The sequence below is a fragment of the Pipistrellus hanaki genome (genome assembly GCF_964339955.1).
Source record: "Pipistrellus hanaki genome assembly, chromosome: 14".
Lineage (NCBI taxonomy): Eukaryota > Metazoa > Chordata > Mammalia > Chiroptera > Vespertilionidae > Pipistrellus > Pipistrellus hanaki.
Window position 1 is genome coordinate 48,077,862 of NC_140516.1, and position 17,704 is coordinate 48,095,565.

At 54.0% G+C, this 17,704-nt stretch overlaps 2 protein-coding genes across 3 annotated transcripts in view; one reads left to right on the forward strand and one right to left on the reverse strand.

Annotated features, from left to right (window-relative positions):
* The window catches only part of PNLIP (pancreatic lipase), a 52,741-nt gene extending 49,617 nt beyond the window's left edge, over positions 1-3,124 (forward strand). For both annotated transcript variants that reach the window (XM_084903424.1, XM_084903423.1), the window contains exons 12-13: positions 564-731; positions 2,998-3,124. In XM_084903424.1, coding sequence (XP_084759550.1) covers positions 564-731; positions 2,998-3,061 — 232 coding nt within the window. In that variant the 3' untranslated portion in view covers positions 3,062-3,124. The remainder of the gene's footprint in view (positions 1-563; positions 732-2,997) is intronic.
* A 6,692-nt stretch (positions 3,125-9,816) lies between these two features.
* SPMIP5 (sperm microtubule inner protein 5) lies at positions 9,817-16,411 on the reverse strand (the record flags this gene model as incomplete). The annotated part of the gene is made up of 6 exons (XM_084904392.1): positions 9,817-9,974; positions 10,423-10,520; positions 11,236-11,422; positions 12,288-12,506; positions 14,945-15,007; positions 16,372-16,411. 6 exons carry the CDS (start codon positions 16,409-16,411, stop codon positions 9,817-9,819), a joined length of 765 nt encoding a protein of 254 aa, XP_084760518.1.
* Between the last annotated feature and the right edge of the window lie 1,293 nt (positions 16,412-17,704).

Here is a 17,704-nt window from a genome sequence, read left to right on the forward strand (position 1 = left end):
GGATTACTCTAAAGTAAAGTGACCAGATGTCCCAATTTTGAACAATTTGTCCCGCATCCAGTGGCATTTTAAAAAAAAGTCCCGATTGGCTCAGTGGATAGAGCGTCAGCCTGCGGACTGGAAGGTCCCAGGTTCGATTCCGGTCAAGGGCATGTACCTTGGTTGCAGGCACATCCCCAGTCGGGGGTATACAAGAGGCAGCTGATCGATGATTCTCTCTCATTGATGTTTCTATCCCTCTCTCTTCCTCTCTGTAAAAAAATCAATAAAATATATTTAAAAAAAAAAAAAAAGTCCCGGGTTTTGGAACACCTCGGGATGCGGGACAAATTGTTAAAAATCAGGACTGTCCCGCCAAAAGCAGGACGTCTGGTCACCTTATTCTAAAGGTGTGTACTTCACGGATGCGTCTGTGTCTTAGCGTCCCTGGATGTGCATGGGGGCATTTGAGGGAACTGCAGAAAGCCAGCAGCAGCGGCCATTGTTTGGAGAAACAGCAGGGAGCTGTCACCCTAGGGGTTCATCTACCCAGTGGACAGAACACTTTATGTCTATGTTTGCAGAGGATCCCTCAAACCAGATGCAAACCACGTGCGTGACATTGATGTGGACCTCAACGTTGGAAAAATCCAGAAGGTTAAGTTCCTCTGGAACAACCATGTGATAAACCTCTTCACGTACAAGCTGGGAGCTTCGAGAATCACAGTGCAGAGCGGTGAAGATGGGACTGAGTGAGTATCCTTTATTCCACCTGAGTCTGCTTCTGTATTCCCTCATCCATCTATTGCTGCAAACATATCACTACAGAGCCTTCTATCCACCCATTCCTTCATCCCTTTCTCTCATCCACTTAACCACTTACCTATCCACTTATCCATGCAGCCATTCATCTACCCAACGATTCCTCTCAACTCTGCATCTTTCCATCTATGCATCTGATTTCCTTTGAAAAGTCAATCATCCTTTTCCTTAAGCCAAATTCAACTTGGCCGGAGCAAGACATCAATTGTAAGGCATAGGTTTGAGAAACAGGCCAATAGGAGACCCTGTTTTATCTCAAACAGTAAGGAAAGCGCCTGGGCAGCAGCCATAGGAAATCTCAGGGTTTATTTCATACAAATTGTTTTGTTTGGAGACGGTGGCCTGAGAGGCATACAGACTGTGTTAGCGCACAGTGGAAGCTCTTCTCTTGCTGAGAGGATAGAATCTGACTGGGTGAGAGTAGGGAGAGAACATAACAGTGTTTAAAATGTGGCAAAAAAAAAAAAAAAAAAAAAAAGGCTACCGATGACAGAAAATCACATGGCAGCATGTGAAGGAGACTCAGAGATCACCTTTCACCTGCTCTCATGTTAAGATGAGAAGAGTGAGGTTCGCAGAGCCACATGACTAAGTGACTAAGGCCACCGAGGAAAGATAGAGGGACCAATACTGACAGACTATTTTCAGAAACACCTACTAAGGCCTTGCTCAGCTGCATGACTTAGCTGTGCTGACAGTGAATGGTCATAGTCCCGATTCCTGGGCGTGGCGCTGGAAGGGCCAGAGGTCACTGCGGCTGTGCCAGTGAGCAGAGCTTGAGCCCGCGGCACGCCCAGGGCTTGAAACCCAGTCCCCGGGCCTCCAATCCAGCCCTTGTTCCATGGTGCCCGCTCTGCTCACACAGCCACCGCGGAGCTGAGGGTCGGTGAGACCTGGCTGGGGGGCGCATTGTGGGGCAGTCTGGGTTTCACAGCGTTTAGGGGGAGGTGAGGTGGGTTTTGTTTTCACATGCGGTACAGCTCACCCATGAATCATCCCAAACACCAACATCTCTCCCCATATAAGGGCTTCCTCACCATGGAGCCACATTCTGCAGCTGAGCCCTGAGGGAGGCTCGTTTGGCCAATCAGCCCCTTTTAGCCAAAGAGACCCACAGGCAAAGGAGGGGGCCAGGTGTCCTGCAGCTCATGGCTGGTTATTGCCCCCACTGGGACCGCTTCCCCCTCTTCAGGAGTGACATCCCTCCATGACCTCCCCCCATCCCCCAACATCTCTATGGAGATATAATTGTCATAGCCTGTGCTCACCCATTTAAAGTCTATGCTTCAGTGATATTTAGTTTTACATTTGCAGAGTTGTGTAATCATTTCTAAAGTCAACTGTAGAACATTCCCTCACCCTTCCCCCAAAAACCCACACCGATCGGCCATCATCCCATAACCTCCCATTCCTTTGCTCCAGCCCTGGGCAACCTGTTTTCTATCGCGATAGATTTTCCTGTTCTGGACATTTCATGGAGTCATGCAATATATACAGTCCTTTGTGACTGGCTTTTTTCACGTAGCATAATGTGTTCAAGGTTCATCCGTGTTGTAACATGTATCAGCACGATATTCCTTTTGACTGCCAAATACTATTCTGTTCTATGGATATGCCACATTTTACTTATCCCTTTAGCAGTTGATGGACATCAAGGATGTTTCCAATTTGGGGCTATTACGAATCATGCTGCTGTGAACATTTATGTACGAGTTTGTGTGCACATATGTTTTCATTTCTCTTGGGTACACACCTAGGAGCGGAATTGCTAGGTCATGTGGGAACTCCTATGTCTAACCTTTAGGAGACCTGCCAGACTGTTTTCCAAAGTGGCCGCCACATTTCCCAACAGCAATCTATGAAGAAGCCCCCAGGTTCTTAACTCTAGGGAAAGCCCCCCTGGGTAGGCAGGGGCACCCCTACCCCCTAAATTCACTGCCAGGCCCACCCAGAGCTTCAGGCGCACTGGAGATCCTCTTGGTTTTGAAAAAAAATCCGCCATCTGACACAGCTGATTCGATTTCAGCTTAAAAGGCCGCAGGAGGAGAGGGTGTTCTTTACGTGGTTTTGCTTAGTAAGAATCACCTGGACTCTGCGTGGTTAGCCGAGCCTTTCAGTCAGAAGGGTCTGAGTTCCAAGGTTTGGCTGGATCAGTGCACACACATTTGCTCACGCTGACCCTGTCCTCCTCCGCAGGTATCATTTTTGCAGTAACGAGACGGTGAAAGAAGACCGGTTGCTGTCGCTTCAGCCTTGTTAAAAATGTGCTGCTCGCTTGTCTCTTTGTGGTAATAAAGTTGTAATGCCCTCGGGCTGACATTAAGGTGTGAGTTTGACATCCTCTGGGTTCTGGGGTCCTATTTTGGAAATGACTTTTAAGACTAGAGCCAAGGCCCCGGCCAGTGTGCTCAGTGGTTAGAGCACCAAAGATGTCTCGGGTTCCATTCCTGGTCAAGGGCACATACAAGGGTTGCAGATTTCATTCCTGGTCCCAGTTGGGGTGCTTAGGAGAGGCAATCATTCAATGCGTCTCTCTCACATGGGTTTTTTTCCTCTCTCTCTCTCCTTCCCTCTCTCCTTTCCACTCTCTCTAAAAATCAATGGGAAAAAATGTTCTCGGATGAGGATTAACAACAACAACAAAACGCTGGAGACAAGTTGGCTGCAGGTTGTGTCTGAAACCTCCCACCCGCCCTGTGCCGGCATATTTCTCAGGCACCTGTGTGGCCTGTTCTAACAAAGACCATGAAGTTCTGTCCTATTTGAAAAGCTCATCATTACTTCCACGTGTTGCCTGCCCAGCTTTTAATATCCTAGGGGAAGGGAGCTGACCCCATGGAGGAGCAGCCTGGGTGGCATGCCCATCTCTGAGCCATTGGAGAGAGCGGGCCTTAAATGCAAATTAGCCAGAGTATTCTTACACAAGATACTTCTCCCAGCCTCGCCCCAGGTCTCCCAGTTCCTCTCCCAGGAACAGCGTGAGGTTTTTCCGGAAATATGTGTGCACCTATCTCATATACCCCAGCCCCACTTCCACAGCGGGCAGCCTTTAAGACACCGTTCTTACCTTGCTTTTTACACTATAAAAATAATTTGGATATTATGGTCTAACTAGAGGCCCAATGCATGAAATTCATGCAAGAGTAGGCCTTCCTTCCCCCAGATTCTGGCACCAGCTTCCCTCTGGCACCTGGGACCCGACTTCCCTCCTCCAGCCCCAGGCAGGCACCCGGACCCGGGCTGGCTTCCCTCCAGCCCTGGCTTTATTAGGAAGGACATCCAGACTGACGTCTGGAAGATGTCCAATCTTATTAGCATATTATGCTTTTACTAGAGGCCTGGTGCACGAAACTCAACTCATGCACGGGGGGGGAGGAGGGGGGTCCTAAGCCCAGCCTGCACCCTCTCCAATCTGGGACCCCTCGAGGGATGTCCAACTGCCCATTTAGCACTGCAAATCAGCCCAGCCAGTGTGGCTCAGTGATTGAGGATCAACCCAGGAACCAAAAGGTCCCAGTTCCATTCCAGACCAGGGCACATGCCCAGGTTGCAGACTTGATCCCCAGTAGGGGGCATGCAGGAGGCAGCCGATCAATGGTGTTTCTCCTTCATCGATGTTTCTATCTGTCTCCTTTCCTTCTCTCTCTAAAAAAATCAATAAAAATACATGTTTTTAAAAAACAAACAAACAAAAAACAACGCAAACTGCAAATTATAGGACAGAGGTTCTCGCCCTAATTGACTGGGGAGCTTTCAAAGGAAACCCCATGCCCAGGCCGTACCCTGGACCAGTAGGAATTTCTGGGGTGGGGCTCAGCACTAGAATTTTTTAAAAATCTGTGGGACACGAATAGCCAGGGTTGAGAACCAACCTGTGTCTTCTTCCTAGAGTTTATATGGCATTTGCTAATCTTAAGGCTTACTCGTTCTCAGAGTGTGATACTCTGAGGCTCCACAAGGGGGCAGAGCTGGCCTTGACTCCCAGCCACCCCTCTTTCTACCTGTTCCCCCAGGACCTGGGCAGCACCTGCTGGCGTTGGACAGCTCCGTGTCTTAGCATGTGCCTCCCCCACACAAACCACATGGGTCCACAGTGCCCCTCGGAGCCGGATGTCAGCAGTGACAGGGGTGGGCTAACAAAGCCCTGGGTGGAAACCCAGGCACCTCCCAGCCTCCCAGCCTCCTGTCGGGAAAAATAATGACTGCTTTGCAAAGCTGTTTCACAAAACGTTACGTTAAATGAACATCAAATGACTTTTCCTTTTCCCAGCTTTAAATGCTGACAGGGCCACTTATTCCTGACCTTCAGGAATAGATGTTTGCGATGACAACATAAAAAAAGAGTTCTTGTTTGAAAACGCAAGCTACCTTGGACCACATCTTATTACTCCTAAGTATTGCTCACCTCAGCCGCCCGTGTACACGGAGCTGGTGTGTGTTTCCGCGGACACTTATTATTCTCCTGCATACGTGTCAAATTCCTTAATGAGGACTCTGCCAAAGACATAGGGCTGGGGATATAGAAATTACATCTAGCTACCGTGCAATCAGTGTTCTCTATTAGAACGCTATTTGTGACAAGTCATGTTCCAAATAAAAATCGAATGGATTTCTCTCTGATTTGAAAGACGGTGCCCTCCCAGCAAGCCTCTGATTGAATCTTCAACACGTTAATGCTCTGTTTTTGTCCGAGGCAGATCGGGAAGGGAGTCTGCACCGTTCTCAAAGCGAAAACGATCTGCAAAACAACCAAATCAAATTTCCCAAAGCATTTTTATTGGCAAGCCCGGGGAACGAATTTGGTAAAGCTCTCTTTACGGGGCTCAGAGAGCAAGCCTACATTTCCACGTTTCGTTTCCATGCTTCCGTTTCCGTCTAAATGAGGCTCTAATCGATGCAGGGTCTGCGAGGCCTCGGCCGGGCCTCCGTTTCTCCTTCTCTCTCCGGGGAGTGCAGGCTTTTTCCCAGCCGATCCCCGCGCCTCCTCACCCGGGTCCCTCTCCCTGAGCGGTGGCTTTGGGCTAACTGTTGTGTGACCTGGGCCTGGGGGGGTTCTGTCTCCCACGTTCCCCAAAGGCGTCCCTCTCAAGGAGGCACCTGCTTGACCCATTTTGCTTACAAAATGAGTCACTTCCGACCATCCCGTTGGGTTAACACGTGGTTTGGAGCAGGGGGTGGTGAATCAGGGCACAGCCCTCCAGCGGATAATGGTGTTCACATTTTTTACTGTGTTTTGTTTTGTTTTTTTTTAATTCAAAAAATATATTTGGTGATACATGAAAAGGATATGAAATTAAACTTTCAGCGTCTATCAATAAAGCTTTATTGGAACACAGACACACTAATTTCTTTTTTTTTTTTTAATACATTTTGTTGATTTTTTAAAGAGAGAAAGGGAGATGGATAGAGAGTTAGAAACATCCATCAGCTGCCTCCTGCACACCTCCTACTGGGGATGTGTCCGCAACCAACATACATGCCCTTGACCAGAATCGAACCTGGGACCTTTCGACACTCTATCCACTGAGCAGACACACTCACTAATCTCCATATTGTCTAGGACGGCTTTCCTGCTAACACGGCAGAATTGCCACAGAGACCCGCTGGCCCACAGAGTCTAAAATATGTAGCGTCTGGCTCATTTGCAGAAGAACGTTCCAGTCCCTGATTCAGAAGGCAGGGCCGCAGTCGCTGGTGCCAGCCAGGCAGAGACAGTGACTTTAGATAAACTGGAGCTGGGGCCAGGGACTGTGGAGGGCACGAGGTGACACGGCCTGATGGAGAGGCCTGGGGAGAGTGCCCTTGGTGTGACCTTCATGAGAGCACACACCGGAAATGAGGCTGTAGGCTATGGGAACTGAGTGCCCAGCTCCTCTAGGCCAGTGTTTCTCAACCTTCTCTCATGATGAGAATCACCTGGTGGAGTTGTTAAAACACAGATTCCTGAATCCCAACTAAGAAGTGCTAAACTAGAATTTTTGGGAACATATAGGTAAAATTATATACTTAACTAGTGCTCTAAGACAGATTTTATATACAGAGCACTAAGTTAGGTATGCAATTTTACCTATATGTTCTCAAAAATTCTAGTTTAGCACTTCTTAGTTGGGATTCAGGAATCTGTGTTTTAACAACTCCACCAGGTGATTCTCATCATGAGAGAAGGTTGGGAAACACTGCTCTAGGCCATGGAGCGCCTGGTGCCCTTTCCTGGTGGCACCCCAGGTTGGTCAGGAAAGATGGGGTACACACTCCCTCTCAGACTTTGGAGCATGCAGACAAATCCTGTTGGAGTCTACTTATAGACAGGGGTTTTATTGGGAACACGTCAGCCTTTGGGGGTAAGGGGATGCTGTATTTTTCTGGGAAGGGGCTGACTTGGGAAGACTGATGGAGGTTGTCCAGGAGAGGATGGATGGGGCTCTGCCTGCCTGGGCCATCTCACAGAGAGAGCTCACCTTGGAGTGGCCCCGCTAGGCCGGGCACCAGGGGACACCTGGGATCTTCAGAGAGGGGAGAGGAAAATGCTTACGGGGCCCAGAGGCCTTCTGGGAAAGAAGCCAGGACCCCAACTTTTAAAATTCTGGGGAAGGAATGGGGTCTGATGAGCAAGGCCTTGGAACAGGGCAGAGAGGTGAGGGTGTCCGGTCTTGAGCCTTAATGGAACTTTCCATTTTGCCTTTTTATTGCTCTTTCCTGGCACTGTTCGCTGTGCTCAAGAGGAAAAGATGACCTGTGAGTTGTATGTGAGCAAAATGCTAGGCCAAGCCCTTTGTGTGCGATGCCCCATTGAATCCCCCCAAACCCATGAGGAAGGTCTTCTCATTTTATAGCCAAACAGTAAGGGGTAAGAGTGCCTAGCTTTCACATCAAGGTCAGTCAGCAGCTATGTGGCAACACCGACAGGATGAACCCCAAAGCCCAGCCCTCAGTATCCTCACTCCACTCCACTGGCTCTGGCATCTCCATTTTATATATATATAGTGCGTTTCTTCTTTGTCCTCTTTTCTTTTTAAAAAATATTTTTTTTTATTTTTATTGATTTCAGAGAGAGAGAGACGGAGAGAGAGATAGAAACATCAATGACGAGAGAGAATCATTGATCGGCTGCCTTCTGCACACCCCACACTGAGGATTAAGCCTGCAACCCGGGCATGTGCCCTGACTGGGAATCAAACGGTGACCTCCTGGTTCATAGGTTGACGCTCAACCACTGAGCCACACTGACCGGACTGTCTTCTCTTTTCTCTCTTAAACTTTCTGGATGGAGAAACCATGGTGCTAGAGAAAAGTCAGCCTTGTAGAGCCAGCCAATCACCCCTCCCGGAGGGGGCGTGAGGACCAGACACCCGTGCCTCCCCTCCCACATCCAGCCTCCAGGGCAACTGTCAGTTTTCACGCGAGAAGAAAGAGGCGACCCCGAAGGACCATTTTAATTGCCACGGAAGTCAGACCATCCTGACAGGAGGCCCTGGTATCAAAGGAAACCATGCAAACCCGCACCCTCCGATTCCTCAGCCCGCCCCTCGCAGGGAGCTTTGTCTGCTCCGGTAATGGCACTGTTTCCAGTGGCAAGAATGAGCTTGTTAAGGATACAGCCTGTGCTAATCATGATAATTTGCCGGACACTCCAATCATCTCTCTACCTGCCTGGAGAGACAAAGCCCTGGCAATTGTAGGCTAGGGGGGGAACAAAAAGGATCAAGATTAGGGGGAAAATTGCCATGCAGAACGGCTTCAACAAAAGAAGTTACAGGTTTGCACGTTGAACCTGGTGATCTTAATCTTGACATTGTAGAAGAATTAGATACTATGAATCAATTTTTTAAATCGCCTTTATTCAACTTTGGGAACTGCCATGGGGTGGCTGTTCTCTTGCTTGTGTTTTACAAGAGCCACTTTTAATTTTTTTTATGATTTTTTAAATATGTTATTGATTTGTTTAGAAAGAGAGGGAGAGGGAGCGGGAGAGAGCTAGAAACACCAATTGGCTGCCTCCTACAGACCCCTACTGGGGGTTGAGCCTGCAACCTGTGCCCTGACCGGGAACTGAACCGGAGACCTCTTGGTTCGGGAGATGGCACTCAAGCAAATGAGCCACACCTGCCGGGCCGGGAGCCAGTCTGTAAAGATTGGTCTCAGGTGAATTGGTTGGAGCTTAAATGTTGATGCATGATGTGATCCGAGGTTAGCATGAGGGCAGTTTCAAGGAATCACTTTGGTCTCAGGTCCCCTTCCTTTCATGGGCAACGGTCTCAGACAGCTTGAGCCCAGAGCAGTCATCCCCAGACTCTGTGGTTTGGGAGGGGGACCAGCCAGCTGCACCTCCTGTGGCTCATGTCTGAGAGGCTGGACGGCAGGCTCACCGCCCACCCAGGCAAGGGAGGGGCCTGTCTCCTGAGTTCTCTTCTGGGAATGGTGGGGTCCCACTCCCTGGGCTTCTGGAAAACTGGGAACATCCCAGCTCCTCGCAGAGCTTTGCCCCCGCCCTTTGAAGAGAGAGGCAGCCTCTGTGTTTTCCCCCAAAATTTCCACAGGCAACAGCTACCGTTAACATAATCAGAAAGAAATGTTGTTTTAAGAATCCTTATTTGAGCCCAGGGTGTGGCCCTCCACGGCCCGCGGGCTCTCCTGGGCACTGGGGTGCTGAACCCCCAGGGCGGGGCTGGGGGTGGCCTCTGTGACAGCGTGGGGACTCCCAGGTCAGGAGGCTGGTGGGGACCGCCAGGTTCAAGGCCGGGCAGGGCTTCCATGGCAGCCTGGCCCCGGGTGCGTGGCGTTGCCTCTGGGTTAGGAAGACTTGGGCCCCGCCTGGCCCTCCTCCAGGCCGGAATCAGGGAAAGCCGGCCGGAAGCCGCTGGGATGCTGAGAAGTACACTCTTTATTCCCACCGGACAACCAAGGGTCTGCCAGCCCGCCAGGGTGGAAGGGACTCTCATGCACAAAGCTCACTAGTCCTGCTGGGGGTGGGGAGGGCGGCTCCTCCCTGAAGACTGGCGAGCTCCCGAGCGCCCCCTAGAGTCCACTCTCCCCAGGCGGCTCTCCCAGTGGGCCGTTGTCTGAGGACAGTGGCTCCAGATAGAGCTTCCTGTTTGGGCTCTGAGCAAAGTCACACCTCCCCGGAGGCCTGGGGTGCTCTATCGGGGGTATCGCAAGGCCAGGACAGGTGCTGTCTGCAAGACAAACCGAGCCGTGAGCTGCAGGCGGTGCCCAGCGGTGCAGAGGCCAGTGCCAACATGCCCCTTATTTCCACCACCACCACCACCGCGCCCCCCTCCTCCACCCGTTTTTAAAAACAGCAGGAAGGGCCCGGAGCCAGTTTGGCTCGGTGGATAGAGCATGGACCCGTGGACTAAAGGGTCCAGAGTTCGATGATAGTCAAGTGAAAGGTCTAAGGTTTGATTCCGGTCAAGGCCATACCTCGGTGGCAGACTCTATCCCTGGCCCTGGTCGGGGTGCGTGCGGGAGGCAGCCAGTCAATGTGTCTCTCACATCAATGATCCGTGTCTCTCTCTCTCTGTCTCTCCCCCTCCCTTCCTCTCTAAAAATCAATGGAAAATATCCTCAGGTGAGGATAAAATAAAATAAAATGCCAGCAGGAAGCGGGAAGGCCTGACTTACCTGGCAGAGAGAAGTCCGGGTACCTGGGCAGCCGGTCACGCTGCAAAACTCTCGGAGGCGGCGGCGGCGGCGGCTGCGGGGACCTCACTCCGTAGATTCTAAAATGAGGACCAAAGTCATGGAGTCACCCTTTGGTTGGTAACAGAGAGAAGAATAAAGAGAATCTATGCAGTCCCTGTGTGAGCACGAGATGTTTATTTCTGATCCTTACCCTTTATCCTAACGGTAAGGATCCTCATCTCCATTTTACAGAAGGGGAAACTGAGGCCACACGAGCCACCCTGCGCCGTGCCCTGCCCCTGCCCTCCCTCGGCACCCTGGGGCCGTGGTCGGCCAACTCATTAGTCCACAGAGCCGAATACCAACAGTACGACGACTGAAATTTCCTTGGAGAGCCACATTATTTTTAAACTTAAACTACAATACATAGGTAGGTGCATTGTTATTAACTTCATTAGGGTCCTCCTAAGCTGGCCTTTGCTAAAAACTCAAGGGGCCAAAGAGCCACAGTTTGCCGACCACTGCCCTGGGGCCTTAGGCTGCTGCCGGGAGGGTGAGCCCGTTGGTTTTTCCCTCCCCACCTCTCCCTGTACACCAGGGAGGACCACGGGGAGGATTTGGGGGGATGTTGGGCCCACAGGGGGCCGGAGGGTGGCTGGCTGCTAGGAAGGCCTGGCGGTTACAGAGGAGGCCGGTGTCAAACAGACCAGACACAAACCCGTTCCGGCGTCGACCACCAGGGGGCGGCTGGGAAGCCCTGGCCGGGATCTGCCCTCCCCATGGTCGCCCGGGCTCCTCCCGGGCCAGACTCACTCCGCGAAGGGCTTCAGGTGCGCCCTCCTGGACCGCTCCATGAGGTCCAGGAAGTCCTGGTAGCAGTTTCTGGCCATGACTGAGTACCGGGTGGCACAGCCCAGCTCCGTGACGCTGGCTCTGGGCAGGTAGCCCGCCCAGCCCGGGATTGGGGGCTCCTTCAGCGGCTTCCTCAACTGCTGGCATTCTGTACAGAGACCCACGCTTCCTGAGGGCTCGGAGAAGCCACCCTGGGCGGGGCCCCGTTAGCTGGCATCCCAACCATTAGCCCCGGCGGACCCCTGGGCCTGTAGATGCCCTCACGGCAGCTGCCACTGGCTGGTGGGCTCCCCGTGCCAGGCACCTTGGTTGGAGTTATATAGACAGCCCCCCACGCTATTTGGGATTGACATGGACAGCGGGACGAGTTGGCAAATAAGGCCGGTTGTGGCAGCTCAGAGACCCACTGATCCCCACAGTGCACGAATCCTCTGCCTCTAGTGGTAATGATAATAAAGAAAAACAGCCCATTGGGTCCCCTATCAGCCTTTCCCCCTGAAAAAACGGGCCCGGGCAAATCACTGATGTGATTATTCCCGGGACATCATCACGTTCCCCGCGGGGTCTGTGGTTATCAGTGCCAAGCCCTGTCCCACCCAGCGAGTACCTGGAGGAGCTGGGTTCGAACCTGGGTCTGACCTCAGACAAGGGGCATCCCCGTGGAAGCCTCACTTTCCCCATCTCTGAAATGGGAAGGACAGCATTGCCCGTGCAGGGCTGCTGCGGACGGTGGGAAACCGTGGTGCCTGGCACGGAGCCCGCCCAGAAGGCAGCGGCCGGAACGTGGTGGGGTCTCCCGCGGGGGCTCCTCGTTCCCAGCACCCCGTCCCCCGACCTGCACCCCTCCCTTCTCCCCCGGAAATGGGTGCTTCTCATTTTAAGAAACTGGGCCTTTCCGCGTTCACTGCCGCCTGGGGCTTTGGATTGTGAGGCCCCTGTGGCAGCTCGGTGGGCCTGCCAGGCCTTAACCTAGGGCCCCAGGGTGACAGGGGCTGCCCTCGGAGAGCCAGTACCCAGGAGCAAGGGGTGGTACTGCTGGTAGTACTGGTGCAGCGCCCGCAGGACCGTCTCCTCCTGGCAGATGGGCTGCAGCTTGGGGGCGGTGGCCACCGCGTGGCAGAACTCCTTCTGCTGGTCCCTGTAGCGCTGCGTCTTCTCCCGGAAGGCCTGCAGGCAGCGGGACATGTGGTCCTCGCTGGAGGTGCCCTCGCAGCTCAGGTACGGCACGAAGCCTGCGGGGAGGAGGGGAGGGGAGGGGAGGGGAGCCAGCCTTCACAGGGACCGGACTCCCAGCCCAGAGCCTGGGGGGCCTTCCTGGGCTCGCGGCTCGGCCTGTTCCTAAAGGCCCTTGGGAAGGCAGGGCTGCTGTCCCCCGGCGGCTGGGCCCTTCCACGGCCACGAAAACAGTGACCTTGGAGCTGGGGGTTGGGGTGGGGGGGGGGGGCCGTGTCCACAAAGGCGATGGCAGGCCTATTCTCTGCTAGCAAAGCCCCTGGTGTGAGGCCGCCCAAGACATGGGGAAAGCGTGTAATGGGCCGACATGACGGTCTGGGGAGCGACAGAAATGACTCGTGTGTTTAGAGAGAAAGCTCATTTTCCTGGACGTTTCCCGAAGGCAATCAGGGATCTTTCTTGTCTGACCGCCGGGAAATGGCGGGCTTATTAAAAGCACAGGCCTGCCGAAACCGGTTTGGCTCAGTGGATAGAGCGTCGGCCTGCGGACTGAAAGGTACCGGGTTCGATTCCGGTCAAGGGCATGTACCTTGGTTTCGGGCACATCCCCAGTGTGTGTGTGTGTGGGGGGGGGGGGGTGCAAGAGGCAGCTGGTCGATGTTTCTCTCTCATCGACGTTTCTAACTCTCTATCTCTCTCAATTCCTCTCTGTGTAAAATCAATAAAATATATATTAAAAAAATAAATAAAAATTTTAAAAAAGCAAAGCACAGGCCTATTCCACAAAAAGGTAAATCCGTTATCTGGGAGACCCAGCCCAGAACCCATTTTTTTTTTTTTTTTTTTTTACCATTTCCTACAAAATACCAGATAATCATTACAATCACTGTAGGTAAAGCACAGCTATGTATTTACACCAGATGCTGAAATCCTAAGTACTATAATACTGTCAAGGCAAAGCCATTTTTTTAAAGGAAGAACAAATGAGGGAAAACTGGGTAAAAATTTGGCTTTAAACCGCCAAATATCATAAAGGAGCCCCCCTGCTTGAAGCCCAATCTGTCTGCCTTGTCCCCACGTCAGGAAAAGCTGGCTTCCTAGTGGAAAGGAAAACCCCCCACCGCTGGCCGCCTCAAAGAAGGATCTAGTGACTGGCCTGACCTTGAAGCCCTCCAAGGTAAGTCTCCCCGACCCGTGGGCAATTAGCACACACCCTGATGTCAGGGGGGAGACTGGGGAAAGCCGGGGGCCTTGCCACTGTGGCTTCTCCTCCGACGGGGCCCACTTTGATGGGCGTAGATTTCAATCATCGTACAGGTGCACAAACAGGAACCGGTTTGGCTCAGTGGATAGAGCGTCGGCCTGCGGACTGAAAGGTCCCAGGTTCGATTCCGGTCAAGGGCATGTACCTTGGTTGCAGGCACATCCCCAGTGGTGGGTGTGCAGGAGGCAGCTGATGGATGATTCTCTCTCATCGATGTTTCTAACTCTCTATTCCTCTCTCTTCCTCTCTGTAAAATATCAACAAAATATATTAAAAAAAAAAAAAAAAAAAAAAAGTTCATGGGACTTGGGGAGCTCAGCAGGGTGCAGTCACAAGTAGTTCACCTGTTGGAAACGGCTAAAAGGCACTTCCCACAAACCTGAATAGGATGATTGTTAACTGCCAGACAGCTCAGAGTATTTTATTGCCTCCTGTTGGCCAAACACCTGAACAGCTGTAGGCTATTCCCCAAACTGACAATCTCTGTAAACCCTTTGATACCTTACCCTTTGAAGCCTATATTTCCACCTTGCCTCGGGACAAATTGTATTTAATAAAAGCACAGGTCCTTGGTCAAGGGTAGAGCTTTATAGCTCTGCCAGCTGAAGTCCTCTGACCCCCAATGCCTCTCAAAACTATCTTTCGCCCACGGACTCCTTCTTAACCACCTACGCGTAGCCCTTTCTCCAGAATGCTGAGCCCTTTGGAAAAAGAACCCCGGCAACAGCCATGTGACCTGGTACGTGCTCGGTGGCCGGGAACTGGCCAGCCCGTTAGGTGGGGTGACCAGTTGTCCAGGAGCCAAGGCATTTCCTGGAACACAGGACTGACTGTCCATGCTAAAAGCCGGGCCGTTCTGGGCAGCCGGTCACCGTCCCTCTTGAGGACAGGAGGAGAAACGGGACCGGAGGCACAGTCTATTGGAAAACTCCAGAGAGCCCAGCTGGGGAAGGAGGCCGGGGCCTCAGCACTGTGTCCAGTATGGTCCAGACCCATTTGGTGAACATTAACTCTCACCAGTTTCGTCCTGGGAGATTTGGCCAAAGCTGTGTCTCTCACTCACTGATCAGAGCCCCGTCATCAGCCGCCCTCAGCAATGGGGCGCTCTAAACACGTGTCTTAGAAGCCAAAGCACTCGTCCCGGCCCCGCTGGCCAGACAGACGTGGGCAGCGGTCCAGAGCAAGGCCGGAGCGTGCCAGGCGCATCTCTGCCCCACGTACCACACCACTTACCACCGTAGCCTGGGGTGACGGGCAGCTGCCTCATGAAGACCCGGGGCGAGGCCACGTCGCGCTCTGACAATAAAGGGAAGACGGGATGGGACTTGCACCCAACGTCCCTGCGTTAAGAACTCACGTCAAGCCGAAACCACTTTGGCTCAGCGGATAGAGCGTCCGCCTGCGGACTGAAGGGTCCCAGGTTCGATTCCGGTCAAGGGCATGTACCCTGGTTGGGGGCACATCCCCAGTAGGGGGTGTGCAAGAGGCAGCTGATCGATGATTCTCTCTCATCGATGTTTCTAACTCTCTATCGCTCTCTCTTCCTCTCTGTAAAAAATCAATAAAATATATATTTTTTTAAAAAACTAAAAAAACCCACCTCATGTCAAGGGGGCCAGAGCCTTGGGTGTAGCGTGAGCTTGCCAGGGGCCCGGAAGGAGAGCAGCTCTGCCAACTGCACCAGGACTCAGGCATGAATTTAGGTACCAGGTGTACGGACCTCCCCCCACCCATGTCCCTGCCCTGCCCCCCCCCACCTTCCATCTACCTTCACGAGGGCCACCAACTGTGACGGAGGTAAGGAATGGGAAGATGGGGGACCAGGGAGCCCCCACATAAGACTGGAGAACCTTGAGGGGAAGAGGGTGATGAGGCACTCTCACCTCGAGCCTTTCTTCATCAGGTCTCCATGGTGATTTTCGTGGCCCACCCCCCACTCCCTCAGGACACCTGGCAGGGTCTGAAGACATTTGGGGATGTCACAACGGGGTGATGGGGCGCTCCTGGTATCTAGGGTCCTGGGTTTGATTCCATATCGAGGATGCTGCTCAACATCCTTCACATCTCAGGGCGTGCCCACAGCAAAGCGGCAGAGCGAGCTCTGGCTAAAGGGGCCGGAAGTCCCCAGAGGCTGGCGTGGAGTCCAGGGCAGCCGAGAGACGGAGCATCAGTGCCTGTGGATGCGGCCCCACAGCCAGGCCCCTGCCCTCTGCAGGGCTGGCCTGCCTGCGGGCCCCTCTGGGATGGGGCAGGCCCACCCGCAAAGCCAGGCCATCTCTTAAAGGGGATGCCCGCTCTCCCTGGCTAGTTTGGCTCAGTGGCTGGAGCGCAGACTGAAGGATCCTGGGTTCCGTCCTGGTGAGGGATGGGGCACCTACCGGCATTGTAGGGGGGGTGTTGGGCTCCATTTGGGGAGCACGTTGAAGACAAAGGATCCATGTCTCTCCCTCACATCGATGTTCCTCCCTCTCTGTCTCTCCCCTCCCTTCCACTCCGTCTAAAAATCAACGGGGGAAAACCATGTTTTAAAGGAAGCGGTGCCCTCCCCATGGGACACAGGGTGTCAGGTTCGGCGGGCCAGGATGGGAACTGGACAGCTCCGACATGCCGAGGCCGCCGGCGAGAGGACACGGGAGGCTGCATTCCTGTACAATCCTCACCGCCACTGCTCTCAGGGTCAGCTCCTGTTCGGGCCCCCATCTTACAGAGGGTGGGTGGGAGGCACAGGGGCTGAAAAACCGGTTTGAGGGCTGTGGCATCCAGGGAGGATGAGGGACTACCTCAAACTCGAGGGGCAGGATTTTGTTGGCCAAAAGCAAGCCACTGGAGCGGGAGCAGCTGGGAGGCCTGCCTGGAGGAGGGGGCAGGGAGGAGGAGCTTAGAGGGGAGATGTGCGAAGGGCTGGGGGGGCTGAAAGCTGGGGTACCGGAGCCCACCTCCCCTTTCAGAGCCCCTCCCGAGGGGCTCACCTGGGCAGGCCTGGTAGCGGCCCAGCGGAGCCTCCAGCACAGGCGTGGCCTCCAGGCCTTTGTGAGCTCACCGCTGGGGAGGGGGGAGAGAGGGAACGGGGGGGGGGGAGGGGAATGATGGGGGGAGGGGGGAGGGGGAGTAATGGGTCGGGCTTCTCAGCCTGCTCCGCCCCCCACCTCCCCCTCCCTGAGCCCCATCTGGATGCCAGGGAGGCGGGTGAGCCGCGTGAAGGTGGGGGCGCCCCGCTCAGGAGCCCCACAAATGCCTGGTCCCCGAAGCTGACCTCCTTCTCGGTCTCCCCAGCACCCCTCTGGGTTTGGAACTGGGGGGCGGGGCACGCGAAGGGATCTGGGCCAAACCGCCTCCTGGTGATGCAGCCCGGGCGGCCTGCAGGGGCTGGAGGTGCGGGTGCTGGGAAGGGGGTCTCCCTCCGCGCCCTGTGGGGGCTGCCGGGCAGGGAGCCGCCTGGGCTGGGCGAGGAGAGAGGCCCATCCCGGCGGCCTGTAATACAGGTGTGTCCCCTGGGCTCCCCGCCCCCCCCCCCCTTTGTCCGGTAGGTAGCCTGGACAGATAGCAGGGAGGAGGGCGATGCAGCAAAATGGGGGGCCGCAGTCCCTCCTGGCCTGGTTTTATGGGCACTGGGGCGGGGGGGCCTTCATGGCGTTGGATCGGCACGAGGGCCCACTGGTGACTCGGAGGGGATGCGTGGCATTCAGCATGCTGGCCCCCGGGATATGCCGGCTCCCATGGGCAGCCAGTTCGGTGTGCCCGCTGGGACGCCAGAGGCCCAGGGCCTGACCTTGAGCCATTTGCCAACAGCCTTTTGGTTTGGCGGCCACGGAGTAGCCTGAGACCTCGCTGGCTTATCTGCCTTCTCTCCGGCTGGGAGGGAAAGGGGTGGAGACATCCAGGGAGCCTGCCTTCCCAGCGGTCAGAGGGGCCCCTCGTGTGGGAAGGGAAGTTAATAAAGCTCCCACACCTAAGGAAGAACCAGAGACCTCTACCTCCACCTGCGACAGGTAA